The sequence below is a fragment of the Pristis pectinata genome, chromosome 3 (assembly GCF_009764475.1).
Source record: "Pristis pectinata isolate sPriPec2 chromosome 3, sPriPec2.1.pri, whole genome shotgun sequence".
Taxonomy (NCBI): domain Eukaryota; kingdom Metazoa; phylum Chordata; class Chondrichthyes; order Rhinopristiformes; family Pristidae; genus Pristis; species Pristis pectinata.
Genome location: NC_067407.1, coordinates 131,162,071 through 131,179,705, shown reverse-complemented (window position 1 = coordinate 131,179,705; position 17,635 = coordinate 131,162,071). Strand labels below are relative to the sequence as shown.

Here is a 17,635-nt window from a genome sequence, read left to right as displayed (position 1 = left end):
TACAGAACACAATTACAGTACTGGCATTCATTCTACCAACAGAACTGAAGTTACAATAAAAGAAAAATAAACTGCAGTTACCTGGGGAATTAAATGGATGGGCTTAGCCAATGGAATACCAGTGTTGTTCATCGATGTATAGCAGTCTGTTTGGACTTAGATGGTCAGAACTTAAAGCAGATTAAGTTAGACACAAGACTTTCACTGGCCTTTATATACTATTCTGTAGAGTCTATCACATTTGCTATACCCATTTTCAGCTGCCGGCCAACCAGAAGGAAGCAAAAAAGACTGCAAGAGCTGGAAATCTTCTAATGAAAGGTCACCAACTTGAAACACTACTTCTCTCCACAGATGCTGCCTGACTTGCTGAGAATCTCCAGCATTTTCTGTTTTATTATCTCAGGTGCTGTCGTGTTGGAGCACCTCCGACACCTGTTTTCAAGCCAAGAGGCAGGCCCATGGCTGACCACCGCGCCCCCCCCCCGGTCTGTTGCGACCCTCCCTTATCATCTGCCTGCAGTGTGCGAACTGAGACCAGCCCCCAAAATTGGAGCAAGCCTTCTATCAAAGCTGTCAGCTAGTCAGATGCACTTGGAGAGAACATGCACCCCAGTGTTTGATCTCCCTACTCCCACTCCCTCAAAATTGAATGTTCCCTCCACTTTTGAAACACTCCATGGACAGGGGGACCATACATCTGCTGGAGAAATGATCTTATGACTTACTTCTGCCAATTTTACTGTCCTCAATTATTCAGTGTTAAGTTCCTGATTGAGTAATATCTTGGTTGGGTTTGACCGAGACCAAAGTGCAGGAAATCATGTTGCCTTCAGGTCCACTGCACCACTGAAAGTTTGCAGTTCATGGCAGTTTGGAGTTTCATTAACAACAAACTCACATCATCCAGAGAGACTGAACAGCTAATTGGGGATGTTTCTTGTATTTTATCTTTTTCTATATAATTTCCAAAATCTGCATTTTGACTTTTACTTTCTGCAGCTGCTTAAGCACCTTATGGAAGTAGCACTGAATTCACTCAGCAGTCACTGGCATAGAACCCACAGTGGAGTATTATTGAGTGGTTAATTCAATTGCTGTAATTGCAATATCCTCTCTGGACTCAGACTGCTGTACCTAGGAGGTTAATGAAAATTGGAAGGAAAGGGTAACAGCAGCCCCATGATATGAAGGTCTTTTTAAAAATATGTGGGATATCTGCTTCATTGGCTACCCATTTCCCACAATAACGTCACAGAATCACCCTCCAACCCACCAAGTCACCCATTTACAGTAATCCTACACTGGCCCTTTTATTCTCCATAAATTCCCACCAATTCCCTACCAGGTTATACCACTCACCTACACTCCCAGGGTAGTTTACAGTGGCCTGTCTGCTTACAAATCCACACATCCTCAGGATGTGGAAAGAAACCAGAGCACCCGTTGGAAATCCATGCAATTTCAAGGAGAATAAACCCCCCCACCCCCCCATTAGGCAGTACTGGAGACCAGGATTGAACACAGGTCTCTGGAGCTGTGAGGCAGCAGCTCTACAAGCTGAACCAGTGTGCCACCAAAGTTATAGAACAGTACAGCACTGGACAGGCCATTTGGCCCACACTGTTGTGCCAATCTTGATGCCAATTTATACTAAATGTCCTCCTCCTGTTTATCATCCATATCCCTCCATATTCATGTGTCTATCTAAAAGCCTCTTAAACTCCACCAAACTGCCCGATTCCACAACTACCCCTGGTAACCCATTCCAAGCACCTACCGCTCTGCATAAAAGAAAAACTTGGCCATCACTTCACCATTAAACTTCTCCCCCCACCCAACCTTAAAAACATGTCCTCTGGTGTTTGACATTTCTACCCTGGGGAACAGATTCTGACTGTCTACCCTATCTATGCCTCTCATAATTTTTAAAACCTCTATCAGGTCTTCCCTCAGCCTCTGACACTCCAAGGAGAACAACCCAAGTTTGTCCAACCTGTCCTTCTAGCTCATACCCTCTAATCCAGGCAGCATTCTGGTGAACCTCTTCTGCACCTTTTCCACAATCTCCACATCCTTCCTATAATGGGGCGACCAGAATTGTACACAATACTCCATGTGGCCTGACTTAAGTTTTGTATAGCTGCAGCATGACTTCCTTACTCTTACGTTCAACACCCCCTACTAATGAAGGCGAGCATTCCATACACCTTCTTTACCACCTTATCCACTTGCAATAGCCACTTTCAGTGAACTATGGACCTGCCTCAAGATCTCTCTGTACCTCAATGCTATTAAGGGGCCTACCATTAACTCTATACTTTCTCCCTTCATTTGACCTCCCAAAGTGTAACACCTCACACTTGCCCGGATTGAACTCCATCTGCCACTTCTCTGCCCATATCTGTAACTGATCTATATCCCACTGTATTCTTTGATAGTCCTTTACACTGTCCACAACTCCACTAATCTTGGTGTCATCCGCAAACTGGCTAATCCACCCATCTACATTGTCATCCAAACCATTGGTATGTATCACAAACAACAGAGGTCCCAGCACCAGTCCTTGTGGAACACTAGTGGTCATGGACCTCCTGCCAGAATAACAGCCTTCCACCCCTACTTTCAGTCTTCTATGGGCAAGCCAGTTCTGAATCCAAACTTACAATTTACCCTGGATCACAGGGATACTCTATACCTGTGTCCATCCCTTCAATTTTAATATTAACAATATTAGTGCTTTTGTTTGATCCATTGCTCTTGGTTGAAAACCATTATTCTGAGGGGAAAGGTTTCCAGCTTTAAATTGTTCTTTCCTAAGTGTGAAACGATTTGCCTCCAATAACCTTCCTTTTCGCCTATCATAGAAACATGTAAAAATATGTGCAGATTCTTTATTACCTTGTAGACCCCACAGATCCAGAACCAGGGCGTGATTTTGCAGATAGTTCAGTAACTCCTGTGACACACACTTGACAGTGAACTGCATTGTGTGATCTATTTTTGCATTTACTGTGTTCCAGACAGGATCCGAGTGGAAAGAATATGGATGGTTCAGTACATGATATCTGAAAGGATTAAAATGCAGTTAATCTTTTACTTTCCCATGGGCCTCAAGACCTTCAGGTCTTATTAGGTAAATCGTGGTGCATCAATTGTGGAATACTGATTTAGAAATGCGCTGTAGGTAACAGGATATTTTAGTAGTTCTATGTCAGACTTCATTTGTAAATATTATGAAATCTTACAGTGAGGACAAGGATCCCAGTTAATTTTTTTAGTGCTCATGTCATAGCAGAAAGTGCAGAATTTTAAACTTAGAGATAATCCATTAACTCAGAGATTGTAATAACCCATTCAGTAACTCTTCAGACTATGTACAATTACATAGAATGTAGACCACAAAAATGATCCAACAAGTCTGTGCTGGTGTTTATGCTGCACACAAGCCTCCTCCCACCCATTCCTAACATTGTTTTATTATATCATCCCATGCATGAACTATGCCCTTCCTTCTCCCTTAACAGCATAAAGAGCTCTAGTAGTTCATTCTGTTCATTTTAAGTTTAAAAAGCAGCATCTTCAGCATATTCTGTTCAGCTCAGACCTTCGCAGCCCCTCTGTGGTCAATGGAAGCTGGATTCATATTACAAGTGCACAAGTACATGTATGCACAGGTGCAGTGAAAAACTTACTTGTAGCTGCATCACAGGCATATAGCATTATAGTGGGCGATACAGACTGGTCTGGTACAGCAATTCGAATGTGCAAGAACTCAAGAAGCTGCAGAGGGTAGTGGACTCAGCCCAATACATCACTGGCATATCCCTCCCCACTATCAGTAGTATCTACATGAGGTGCTGCCTCAAGAAGGCAACATCTATTATCAAAGATCCAGGCTATGCCATCTTTTCGCAGCTACCATCAGGCAGGAGGTACAGAAGCCTTAAGTCCAACACTACAAGGTTCAAGAACGGCTACTTTAACCATTCGGTTCTTGAACCAACTGGTACAACCCTAATCACTACCTCAGTATAGCAACAGTTTGAGCATTTTGCACTACAAGTGACTTTGTTTTATGTTCTAATTGTGTCCTTTCTTGTATAATTTATGTTTTTCTCGTGAATGTTGTGTGCCTGTGATGCAGCTGCAAGTTAGTTTTTTTATTGCACCTGTGCATACATGTACTTGCACATAGCAATAAACTTGACTTTGACTTTTACGGAGAAGGGTATAAAGTATTTGACAGTTTCAGACTTCGGGACATTGCAGTGGACCGGGCTGGTGACCATAGAGTCATACACCATGGAAAGAGGCCTTTTGGCCCGCTGAGTCCATGCTGACCACCAAGCACCCATTTACACTAATCGTACACAAATCTCATTTTATTCTCCTTACATTCCCATAACTCCCCCCAGATTCTACCACTCACCTATGCACTAAATCCAATTTACAGTAGCCAATTAACCTATCAACCTGCTCGTCTTTGGGATGGAGCACTCGGAGAAACCCACGCGGTCACAAAGAGTGTTCAGGATTGAACCCGAGCTGCTGTTCTACCAGCTGGATCACTGTTCTGCTAATACACAGTTCCAGTCCTGCCTATTTCTGGTTCATGAAGGTCCTACACAGTGATTAATATGCATAAAACAAGCAAATCAGAATGTTTAAAATCTGTTTTAAAAAAATTCTCACAAAATCTGAATTCCTCTCTTGATGTTCTTTTCCACCCATTTGATCCCCAGGCATTGAGTTATCTGAACTTGAAAATCCAGCCTGTGCCCCACTAACTCTGTAGGATCAATAAGGATCTCCTCTTCTCCCAGAGGTCTGCGAAAAAAAAATACCAGTTGACTTAAAATTCTGAGAACACATTTAATAATGACGTATTGATGCTGCAGATACTGTTAGAGATCATAATTGTTAAGAGCAATATAGTATGTCCAGACCAGACTTACACATTTGGCTTCACAGCACACTACGGTTAGACAAAGTGAAATGCTACACTTACATTTGAATTCAAAGTGCTGACGTAGTTTTCAATGGGCCCGTTCATGCCAAACCTGCCTTGCTGACCAGGCTCACCACCAACAAACTGTGCCTGGCTACCCTCACCTTTTCTGGATACGGAGGGTCCTAACCCTCATCTCTCTCCCCTCCACCACCCCACCCCGAGAGGTTCATCCTGTCAAAGGCTTCTGAAACATCTCTGAAAGAAACTTTTAAAAACTATTCAAAGAATTTTAAAGTGTGCTTATTGAGAAACACCATACAACACTAACAAATAATTTAAAATACTGAAATAAAGGAAAATAAAGTTAAATAATTCAAATACTTAACCATACTTGCCTCCTTCCACAGGATAGGTAACCCCATTCAAAAGAATAGGGTCACCATTTATGTTCTAGCCAGTCCTGGCGTAAAGCTGCGGGGCAAAGCAAGTGCTGGCGTCCAAAGTGAGCTGAGCTGCAAATGGCTCCTGGTCACCAATTCCCCATGGAACTATCGGCTGTCAGCTAGCTTGATTTAAACCATATATATGTTTGAACTTGTGTCTCACACTGAAGTTAAAAGGAGTAATTAGGAAGTTAAAATTTACTTTGGCCTTTTTGTAGTTGGGCTGCTGAACCAGACAGAAGTGAACTCCCGCAAGCGAGCAAACACCATTGGTTTTTAGTGCATATGAAAGGTAATTGGCCTCTGTAGGTGTTTTTCACTTTCATGTGCCTTGGTCATTTTTGTTGGGTTCAATATAAATCTCTGCAGAAATAGGGCATAATCTTTTTAACAGCAAATGGTTGAGAGAGAAGCCAATGGTTCCTTCAAGGAAAAAGTGGATAAGTACTTTGAGAGGAAAGCATAGTGAAGTTAGGAGAGAATAGGGTGGTGGGATTAATTTTGAATTTCTCTGCAAAAATGCATTGATAGAATGGGCAGAATGGCCTCCCTTTGCGCTATCACTCTATGGAGCATATATACAATGGAGTTATTATTGTTCGCTTTCACCAGCTTGTTTGGTAAGATTTTCCAAACACAATCACAGAGGACGTGGAAAACAGTGTGCCTCTTTGCAATACGTTTTTGTTCCAGCATATATTTTAAAAGGGAAATAAAAAAGCTGATAGGCCAATTGTGAAACTTACTGTCCACGTGGGTTGCATGGTACCAGGTTCATCTGTAAAGTGGCCTCTTCTTTGCCCTGGGAATTATGAAACTCCACATGTTCCTCTAGTACAATACAGTAGTTCAGAGACTGAAGCCAGACATAAGCAGTACCTAAATGAACTGCTTCAATAGGATCCCAGAATGGATCATTCTCTCTGTCCACAGAAATATTCTCCCCATCAACAAAGCGCTGATACATGTCTTCCATAATGAACTTCCTGTTCACAAACTTGGCCTTCGACCAGGCCCATACCTGTTAGAATGAAGATCAATTTGGATTAGTATTTATTCAACTTACAAAGGAATATGTGATAATTGGATATATTCCTTTGGTAACTCAGGCACAGGACATAAGAGCTTTATAGAACTTTATAAAACACTGGTTAGGACACAGCTAGCATACTGTGTATGATTCTGGTCAACCATGACAGGAAGGGTGGGTTAATACTTGGGTGCAGAGATGACTTAATGGAATGTTATCTGGGCAGAAGAAATTTAGCCACAAGATTGGGTAAGCTGAGCTGCTTTCCAGTAAAATATGTTCAACTGAGAGATTTATTCAAGGTGTAGAATGGCCAAGAATGGCTGAACAAAAACCACCTCCCATTTCCTTTTGAAGTCAATAACTGGGGATATAATTGTAAAGTGATTGGTTGAAGGATTAGAACGGAGTTGAAGAACTTTTCTCCCCACTGTTACCGACATTGCCCGAAAGGCTGGTTAAGGCAGTCACCCTCTTTCTGTTTGAAAGGTGCCTGGAGCAAGATGTGATGTGAGCCACAACATGAAGAGATAGAATGTAGTTTAAGTAGCTCTTTTTTGGTCAGCATGGATAGGATGGGCTGAATGGCTTTCTTCTGCACTGTATATGATTAAGATTGCAGTATTCTTCTCACAGGTGGTGAATCTCTGGAACCCTTTGCCCCAGCGTGTTGTGGGGGCTAGATCAGTGAGGTATTTAAAGTGGATGTAGATTGATAGGTCAGGGATTGGAGGGCTATGGGGAACTGGAAAGGAAGAGGAGCCAAGACCTGGGGTAAATCAGCCGTGATCACATTAATAAAATTTGTACTGAAGTACTTATAGTGGCATATCGTTCTGCCTTATAGAAGGAACTACAGACAGGTGGAAGGGTGGAAATTTTGATCAAATTGAATGAAAAGCAACTCATGTCAAATCCTCTTTAATGGTAAACCTATTCCTTCACCTTTCCTGTTTAACTTTTCTCTTCTACAGCAACGAAAGTGCTTACCTCCCTTAATAGCCAGTGGCATCAAGGGAGGAAGACATACCTTAAATTTGGAAGGTGTAGAAAAACAAGAGAAAGGTCTTCTTACAGTGGGATGTCATGGCAACAGTGAGCGATGTGAATGACTTCCTTCTTACCTCATAATTTACTTTGTTTGTCACCTTCACCATCACTTCCTTTGCCAGGTCAGAGCCTCTGGAGTCTGTCAGTGCCAAGTTTTTCACTTCCAATTCAAAAGTGAGATCCTGTTATTGCAAAAAAAAAACAGTCCAAATTTCAAAAATAAAATTGCACTCAAATGTTTTCAACAAATCCAAGACCCAACTGTGGGCTTGAGACCATAACCTCAGATGCTTGTTCGGTGCAACACTGAAGGAATACCACTTTATTGGCAGTGCTGTCTTTTAGATGAAAGATTAAACTGAGCATCATCTGCTCTCCAATGAACAATATTTGATGCCTTAGAAGCATTGTTCCCTTGAACACCATCGTCAAAAACAGAAGGTCATCCATTAACTTACTGCCTATGGAACCTTGTGGGGAAATTGACTGCACAAAACTTGCCTCCAAAAGATCATTAAGACATCATTGTTTGTGAAAAGGGCTTAGGATATCTGAGGAATGTGACAGGTGTTAGATAAATATAAGTTCTTCAGGTTTTGCACTGATGTGTGAGATACTGCCTGCCTAAATGAAAAGAAAAATAAAGAGATCGCTACAAAGGAGAGAAATGGAGAGATTACCTTATTTAACTCTCTGCTGATCTGGTTTGCTTCTGCCACCATTGGCTTCACTCTGATGTAATCATGGAACACAGCAAGCACACTCGGGTCAACGCTCCTGTTGTTCCTACTAGCGTGACCTGGTCAGTGGATAGTGGAGAACTCATTAAAGCCTCAAAACTCCTTGTCTAATAATCCATCAGCTGGTGGCCCATGTGTCACCTTCATCGGGCCTAAGGCAATAATTTATCTGCATTCAAACTCAATTAAGAAAGGCAGACTATGACTGTAGTATTTCAATCAAATGAAAAGTCCAAATCAAAGTTATCTATTAGCAAATAGTCAAGACTTATAACTATTAGTGTACAATGTATTGAAAAATTATACTCATGAAGTCATACAGCATGGAAACAGGCCCTTCAGCCCAACTCGTCCATGCCGACTGTGTTGCCCAGTGAGCTAGTCCCATCTGCCCGCATTTGGCCCATAGCCCTCTAAACCTCTCCTATCCATGTACTTATCTGGATGGCCTTTAAACGTTGCTAATGTGTCCACCTCAACCACTATTTCTGGCAGCTCACTCCAAATACGCACCACCCTTTGCGTGAAGTGCTGCCCCTGATGTCCCTTTTAAATCTCTTGCCTCTGATCTTAAACCTATGCCCTCTTGTTTTTAGCACCCACTCTCTGGGAGAAAAAGACTATGGGCTTTCACCCTGTCTATGCCCCTCATGATCTTGTATACCTCTATCAGGTCACCCCTCAATCTCCTACGTTCCAGGGAATAAAGTCCCAGTCTACACAACCTCTCCTTGTAACTCAGGCCCCCAAGTCCAGGCAACATCCTGGTAAGTCTTGTCTGAACTCTTTCTAGTTTAATAACATCTTTCCTATAACAGGGCAACCAAAACTGTACACAATACTCCAAGTCCAGCCTCACCAACGTGTTATATAACTGCAACATAACTTCCCAACTCCTATACTCAGTACCCTGACTAATGAAGGCCAGCGTGCCAAATGCCTTCTTCACCACCCTATCTACCTGTGATGCCACTTTCAGTGAACCGTGCACTTGCACTCCTAGGTCCCTGCATTCCATCACACTCCCCAGGGTCCTACCATTCACTGATTTCCCCAAATTCAATACCTCACATTTATCTGGATTGAAAGCCATTTGCCAGTCCTCAGCCCACATACCTAGCTGATTAAGATCCCCCTGCAATTTTTCATAACCTTCTAGACTATGTACAACATCACCTATTTTAGTATCATCCACAAACTTACTAACCATGCCTTATACATTCACATCCAGATCATTTATATAAATTACAAACAAAGGTCCCAGCACTGATTCCTTATGGCACACCACTAGACATAGGCCTCCAGTCTGAGAAACTTGACCATTACCCTCTAATTCCTACCACTGAACCAATCATGAATCCAATCCACTATCTCCCCCTGGATCCCATGCGATCTAACCTTGCAGACTAGCTTCCCATGAGGGAACTTGTCAAAGGCCTTGCTAAATTCCATATAGACAACATCCACTGCCCTACCCTCTTGGTTACGTCCTTGAAGGGGAGGTCTGTAGTCTGATCTGTAATTTGCAAAATTATTGATACTGTCTTAAAATTCTGGATAACTGCCACACAAGAAATTTACAATACAGCTGACCAAAAATGAAGATGTCCACATTACTCTCATTTCCTAGTCTTGTAGATTACAGCTCAAAGTGCTCATCTAAATGTGATGAAGGTTTGTGTCTCCACCCGCCTATCAAACAGCTTGTTCCAGAGCCTCACAATTGGGTGAAACATTTTTCTTCAACTGCTTCTCCAGTCTGTCCATCTCTGAATTTAAACCTAGGTCTTCAAATTATTGACCCAAGAGAAATAAGTTTCTTCAGATAATTTTTAACCTGAAATTTCATGATATGGGTAAAACAAATTTCTTTAGGCCTTTGCATTTTTGATACATATTTTTTAAAACTGTGCTCATGGGAAGAGGAGGACTTTTACTAGTCAATATGCATCCTGATTACTTGAGGGATTTCCTTGAGCCAGATGCCAGTTGTCTGTACAAAGGTAATGCTGGTAGATTAATTGCCTCCTTTCAATTACCCTTCAACTGTAGAAGTAGCAAAAGAATCAAAGGGGAGTTGGTGGGCATGTGAGAGAGAAAATAAATGTAGGGCTACAGGGAAAATAAGGGGACGGATGGAATTGATCTTCTAGGAGTATTGGTTTATTGGTTTATTATTGTCACAGGTACCGAGATACAGTGAAAAGCTTTTGTTTTGCATGCCATCCAGATGGATCATACCATACTAATTATATTGAGGTAGTAAAAAGGAAAACAGAATGCAGAATATAGTGTTGCATTTACAGAGAAAGTGCAGTGCAGGCAGACAAATAAAATATGGACTTGATGGGCCAAATGGCCTCCTCCTGTATAATAATAAGTGAGAGGCCACCAAGGATTAACCAAATAATGTGAGAATACAGTCCTGAGTTAAGCAGATCAGTAACAGGTTACCTTCCTCAACAGGCACCAGTTGGTGGTTTAAGACAATGTAAAAGCTTTCACTACAGTTTTTCCAATGCCAGCTCACATGTCATCTGATTTACTGAAGTTACCTTAACAATTTGCCACATTAATAGAATTTATACTCATTATCTTTGGGCTACTATCTCATCATACAACTGTACTACCATGTGGATAATATGTAATGAGACTCTAAAGATTATTAGACCTATATTTCTTCACATTACTTACCCAGAGCATCTCTGTCAAAGCCTTCTACTGCTGCCAACTCTGACTGGAAGAAATCATAATCATATTTGCTCAAGTCCTCATCATTGCGTTCGCATGGATATCCCACATAAAGATAAGTGCTGTTGGATCCCAGAATAAGTCGGTCCTGAAGCAAATAATTTTAAAAGAAGATTCAAATGTTTTACTAATGGTCTATATTTTCTGAATGCAAAAATATCCTGGGCAAAAACTAACATTTCACTCCCATCTGGTAAGAATGCGTGGCTGGTGTAAGGCATCAGTGGATACTGCAAGGAGAAAGGGTAAGGGGTTTGGAAGAATAGCACATTTCCTGAATTTCCACACTTAGCACACACAGAGGAATGCTAACCCAGGGGATACCCATGGATTCACCAGAAATTAAATATACTTATTTAATAATAAATTATTAGATGCATTTGGGTTTATGGATTTATGACAGATTATAAATCCATTAGTTAGAAAAATATTGGAAATGAGAAAGAAGTCTGGTTGATTGGGCAGGGGATGTTAGTGGTTGTGTAATGGAACAGCTGTCTACAATTAATATTAATTTATCCTCTCCTGCCCAGACTCTGGTTCTTTTTGATCTCAGGGTCTTGATTCCTATTTCGTAAGGAATAGGCTTAAATAGTTTGTTTGAAGTATTACCGAGCTCAATGAGGTGAAGGTTCCTGTTGCTGAGAATACCTGTGCACAAGTTTACAGTCTAATGCAAAATGAGTACAATATTTGGCAACATTTGGCTTAATTTCAGTGGAATATGTCATTGTGACATCTTTGTCTCTCACTAGGACCATTCTTGTGTAGTGTCTTGCTAATTAAATTCAATTAGTGTCTCAATGTGAACTATTTTATACTCTGAGATGGTGTGTATAAGGATGGGCTTGTGCAAAATACTTAGAGCATCCCCTCATTCACTGCTGATTATGAACCCAGTCCCAGAAGGAAATAGAAACCTAAATTGGAGAGATTAGGTGCAAAATGGCAAACTTTCACTGAATAAAGAATTTTGTAGTTTTCTAAGCTTACATTTGAAATTGTTGAATTACTCATCGAGCATAAGAAACATTTTTACAATATAATAAGGTAGAAGGGAGAACATAGTGTAGACTCCTTTCAGGATGGAACACATCAGGCTGTGTAAAGAATTACTCTTTTCTTTTAAGAGTGAGAGACATACCAAATGTCTAAGCTGAACTTTGGTATGAATGAGGACCCCGTTTAAAATCACTCTGGCTTGTCCATGTGGCTCCAGGGTTACTTTGCTGTCCTGGTTTGTGATGGTGGCGTGTTTATCAGCAATACTGTACAAGAAAAATTACATTCAATGGCCAAACAAATCACATTCATTCAAGGAATAAATATTTCAAGATATATACAGAGCACCACATCACATTGTGTAGATAATAGAGCTGTAAAACTTAACATCACCACACATGAAACCACATCGAGTGGTTCAATCATCGCACTAGATCTGCATTTCAAATATTTATCACATTTTCTATGAAAAGGTGTAATCATCTTCGCCTCATCTATAACAGAGCATTCCAGGCTCCAAGAGCTCAGTGTAGAGAAATTTATAACTCTTCTTGACTATTTTAAATTCATGACCCCTTATCATTGACCTCTGTATCCGAAAGAAATGTTTTGCCTCAATTAAGCTATCAAAATCCTTCATACGTTGAACAAAAGCTCTTAAGTCTCCTTTGCTACAGTGTAACCCATCTCAGTCTCTTGTCCCTTTTCAGAACTATCAGACAGTGCTTTGATGAATTTACATTGCATGCTTTTGATAATTTTTAAATCATCATTCCACTAAGAGGTACCCACATCCAAATGAGAAATAGCAGTTTTCCAAACTATATTTTATAGAAGTTTTTAAGTACTTCTTGTCCCCTTTAACATTATGCTTCTGCTAATAAAACGAAAATTTTAATTTTTGGCTTTGTATACCCCCACCTGTACTTTTAAGGAATCATTTACTTGAACCTCCACTATAGCTCTGCTTACCCAGTTAAGATCAGATGCTGTCTTATCCACAGTGTTAACCAATCAATCTGATGCCTCACATTTTATTGCTTTTATTTCTGTTTGGCCTAAGCATCTTTTTGTAATGAGTATGCTTCCTCACCAAAATATTCCACACTGAATCATATGTGCTGCTTGCAGCCTCTTCTGTGAATAATAGGATGAGTGAGAGCAGAGCTGAGCCAGATTCTGTCTTACCCTGAACTGTACCAGCAGGCCACAACGGTCAGAAATGGGAAACGTCATCCTCTCTCTGTGATGCTGATAGAAGTGTAGCCCTTCCCAGGCGACAGAACTGAGATTGGCTAAATTCATCACCTAGGATCAATCAACTCTAAAACTGCTTTCCATAGTTTGATACCAAGACAGTGTTTTTTCTCCCAAATGAGCTATGAGGTTGCACTGTATAATACCAACATCACATGGATAATAAATCTTAGTAACCCCCCCATTCACATATTAATCATTTTCAGTTATAAAAACCTGGATTTGTTACTTTTTTGTAGAACTTTTCACTTGGCAATTCCCACATCATCCCTGTATTTCTTGAATAGTTTTGTTGAGGTTCCCACGTACCCTAAGCCTTTAATAACAATTGCCCGCGGGAAATTTCCAGATTGTCCCACGACACACTCTCCTGGAACAAAACACAGGCGTGCCAAGTTATTTGTTCCATTTGAAATATCAGTGATACCACATCATTCTTTATAACTGGGCAAATAGCAGGGATGTTTTACACTTGGGCCTATATTCATTGGGAGTTTGGACAAATGAGAAAACCCATAAAATGTTAACAGGATGAGACAGACTAGATACAGGGGGGGCATTCCCGATGGCTGGAGAGCTCTGAATCAGGAGTCACAACCTCAGCACACAGGGTATGCCATTTAGAATCAAGATCAGAAGTTGTTAATCCCAGGAGTGGTGGACAAGTGGAATTCTCTACCACAGAAAGCAATGAAGGCCAAGTCATTAGATATAGTAGGTAGATATATTTCTTAATGCTCAAGGGATAGGAGGAGAAAGCAGGTACAGGGTAGTGAAGTGAATGATCACAGTGAACAGTCGAATAGGCATGATAGGCCGAATGGCCTACTCCTCCTCCTATTTTTATATCGAGTGGAGAAAATACGTAAATGAGAAGTTAATGTCCCAAGGTTGTGAGAAGTAAAAGTACTGAGAGTCATGAAACATTTGACTGCACTGGTTCTGATGCTATTTTATCCACAATGTTAACCAATCAATCTGATGCCTGATATTTTATTGCTTTTATTTCAGTTTGGCCTTAAGTTCTTGACCCATGGAACTGATTCAGAGTCTGAATGCCACACTGTGGCAAGGCGTTTGCGCTCGTTAGGAAACCAGGCACCAGTAGCTCATGATTTTAATGGGACAGGGAATCATCCAGAGTTTTGATAAGCACCTCCATCTCATCAAGATCTTACACCTAGGACCACCCTCCATCTATTGGAATGAGCTTTTCAACATCCAATAAACAGACAAGAATGGACCAGGGGCAGCACAGGATAGTTGGTGTCACAACTTGAGTTCGGAGAATTACTGGGCACAATAATGGCTTTGCTCTGAATCATGAGGCTAGAATAGGAGAGAGGGTCCTTCATTATAAAATCAACTTTTGATCTCTGCTTTACACCTTAGTGAGCCTGCTGAGGCCAATTTAAACAAATATTGGTAGATGGTTGCTACACTTAGTCAAAGGCCGGCGTCTACAGAGAGCGAAACCAAGCTAACAGGGTGGGGGGGGATTTAACATCATGTTAATTTCCAAAAATATGAAACCTGATCCCTACACAAACCAGCTTCTTGTTTAAGCCATGGTTGTAGGAATGAGGTAAAGAAGGCTAGTCATTTATTGAAATAAGGTTGTGACCCTCGCCATTCAACAGTTCAGATTTTCCAGGGTTTGGAAAACCTTGCAAACAAAAGTAGGTGAGAACAGTTAGCTTCAACAAGTAACTGCATTACCATCATTGCCTGTGGCACTGGAGTGTCACACACCTTATGGACACCTCCAAATTTATCTGCATTTGACAGACTGAACCCAACCCCATGAACAACATTCTTCCTGCTTCTGGGCTCCCCCTGTTTGCAACCCCACTGCCTCTGACACACCCCCATGAAAACTGAGGCTTCTGTTTCAAAATGGTTAAAGACTTTTCAGTCAGACCCGGAAAACACCGAGTGATGAATAGCCTTTCATCTAATGGTGGGCCATAAAACGTCATAGGGCAGTGGTCTGTGGTAACAAAGGCAGCAGGAATGACTGAGGGACAGAAGAGATAATGGTGGAAGGTTAAAGAAGGTGATTTTAGGAAAGACACAACTTGGAAAGAAGACCACATATCTTCACAATTTCTAAAGAACCACCAGGCCCCTCCAAATAGATTCTCCTAAAGATAAAACCCTTTTCTTTCCAGTTCCAGAAATGAGAATGCAGAAATTTATCAAGTAACTTGACCCCAGTCCAGATAAAGATCAAAATCATCAGAAAGGGGAGCAAGTAAAACGTGTACTTGGATCAGTGCACAGCATTAGAGGCCAGTACCATCCTGGATGAAGTGCCTGACGAAGGCAGAGAGCTGTGGGTCCACGTTCACATTCGACAGATAGGGGTATAACTGAATCATGAGCCGTTCCTAGAAAACAGATGTAAAAAGCTCACTGATGCTTTCCATTGTATCAAGTATTCAAACCAGTTGGATTAATTTGGTGACAACACAATCCTGCTGCAATTAATACTTTAACAAAATAACTTCAGAAAGGAGCGTGGCAACACGTTGCAAACTGCTCTCTACAGATCTACTCATTGCCCTTACTATAATCTGTACTAACTCAATGTAACTGCACTGTGTAATGAATTGATCTGTATGATCGGTATGCAAGACAAGTTTTTCACTGTACCTCGGTACAAGTGACAATAATAAACCAATACCAATACTAGATGTTCCAAATTACAAACAACTTTCTTACATTCTGGCTGGTGTTTTAGAACTTCAGCCTTTCTTCTCAATGTTCTGTTTTACTAGGATTGTAACTCCCCATACTGGCAGAAGTTATATTGTATTTGTTGGAATTTATGTCACCTATTTCCTCCTGAGCTCTAAGTATCCTATTTCGGGTTTTTTTTACTCTCTGATGTGCTACTTGTTAAGTGTCCTGGCAGAGAGTCTTTACTGTCTATTTCTGGGTCTAAAAGAACAACAACTTTTTTTATTAATATGCATTTTTATGGATACTTTCTCATGAAAGCTCACTTTCCTTATATTAAAAGTATATTACAATATTTAAGGAAAATGATCCATTTTCAGCTGAATGCTCCATGTCAATTTGTCCTCATTCTGATGAAAGGTCATCTGAAATGTTATCTCTTTATTCCTTTCCACAGATACAGCCTGACCTGCCAAATATTTCCAGCATTTTCTATTTTTATTTCAGAGTTCCAGCATCTGCAGTATTTTGCACTTTGATTGCGCACATGTTAACTAATGAACCGATTGAAGACAGGACCCTTATTCGTCATCCTTACCTGCATTAGGTTTAAGTATTGATGCTTCCATTCTTTCTGCGCTTTCTCAAGACGCTGCTCCCAAGATGTTTGAATCTCCGCCATCTGGAGCTCATTCTCAGCCAGCAGGCTTCGTAACTCCTCTGGTGAGGAAAGGGCAGCATACCTTTGAATTAGATCCAAACGAAATGATGGAGCACGAGATACCTCAACAAAGACCAAGTGCTAGGGGTGGTGAAGAGCACAGAAGGGGAGGAATTTAAGCTGGTTGGGGACGAGAAGATCCAAAGGCTGGCAGTGAGAGGAAGATTACTGAGTGCTGCAGAGTGAGGCTCAGGGAATGCTGGAATTGTTTGATTTGGATTGCTTTTGCTCTCATATTTTAGATCATTCTCCTGCTTAAGTGCAAGCTCCTCAGATATTCACAATTGGCCATCCCGGCCTTGATTTCCAGGTAGCAAATCAGGAACATAAACAGCAAACCTGTTAATTTAGCTCAAGGACTTTCACCAACTAACCTCATCCAGAAACACAACACAGCAGACCACAGTACTCATGAATTAAGAACTAAAACTATTGCATTGTACTTCACCAGCCAGAGGTACCTACCCGTTTCCTCCTGTACCCTTTGTCCAGAGTTTCTAATCTTCAAGATCTTTAATCGCAGCTTGGCATTCTCTGCCTTTAACTCCTGAATAAGTCGCTCTGTTGGATTTTCATTTATCACAGCCTTGTTCTGAATATTTTTCGTCCTTTGGGCATTAAAATGCATAAGGGGACATATAAACACAAGGAACAGGGAGATTAATCCATACAATCCCATTTCCGTCATTGACTTGACCATTAAGCCAATTTAGCCTAGAATATATTGAATAGCCTCCAGTACTCTCAGGAGAAGAAATTTCCAAAGATTCATGTATCTCTAAGGAAGCAAAATCCACTTTAAATTGCCAGCTGGGCAGCTCAATGTGCTGCCCTCACACCTGGGAGTCAGAAGATCATGAGTTCAAGCTCCTCCTGTAGAGCCAAGCAATGAACCTTGGTTTATTCTCCAATGCAGTACTGAGGTCGCAGTGTTAGAAGTGCCATCATTCTAATGATAGGTCACAACCCCGCCTTTCTTGTTGACATGGAGTTTAAAACAAATCC

General features: G+C 41.0%; 1 protein-coding gene across 1 annotated transcript in view; it reads right to left on the bottom strand.

Annotated features, from left to right (window-relative positions):
* kif28 (kinesin family member 28) overlaps positions 1–17,635 on the bottom strand; it is a 41,069-nt gene that overhangs the window by 4,367 nt on the left and 19,067 nt on the right. Inside the window, exons 9-19 of the mRNA XM_052011265.1 lie at positions 17,096–17,238; positions 16,508–16,629; positions 15,527–15,617; positions 13,537–13,597; positions 12,113–12,236; positions 10,912–11,056; positions 8,158–8,276; positions 7,552–7,659; positions 6,144–6,418; positions 4,696–4,830; positions 2,902–3,068 (exon numbers count right to left, since the gene is read on the bottom strand). Of these exons, the coding sequence (XP_051867225.1) occupies positions 2,902–3,068; positions 4,696–4,830; positions 6,144–6,418; positions 7,552–7,659; positions 8,158–8,276; positions 10,912–11,056; positions 12,113–12,236; positions 13,537–13,597; positions 15,527–15,617; positions 16,508–16,629; positions 17,096–17,238 (1,490 nt within the window). The remainder of the gene's footprint in view (positions 1–2,901; positions 3,069–4,695; positions 4,831–6,143; positions 6,419–7,551; positions 7,660–8,157; positions 8,277–10,911; positions 11,057–12,112; positions 12,237–13,536; positions 13,598–15,526; positions 15,618–16,507; positions 16,630–17,095; positions 17,239–17,635) is intronic.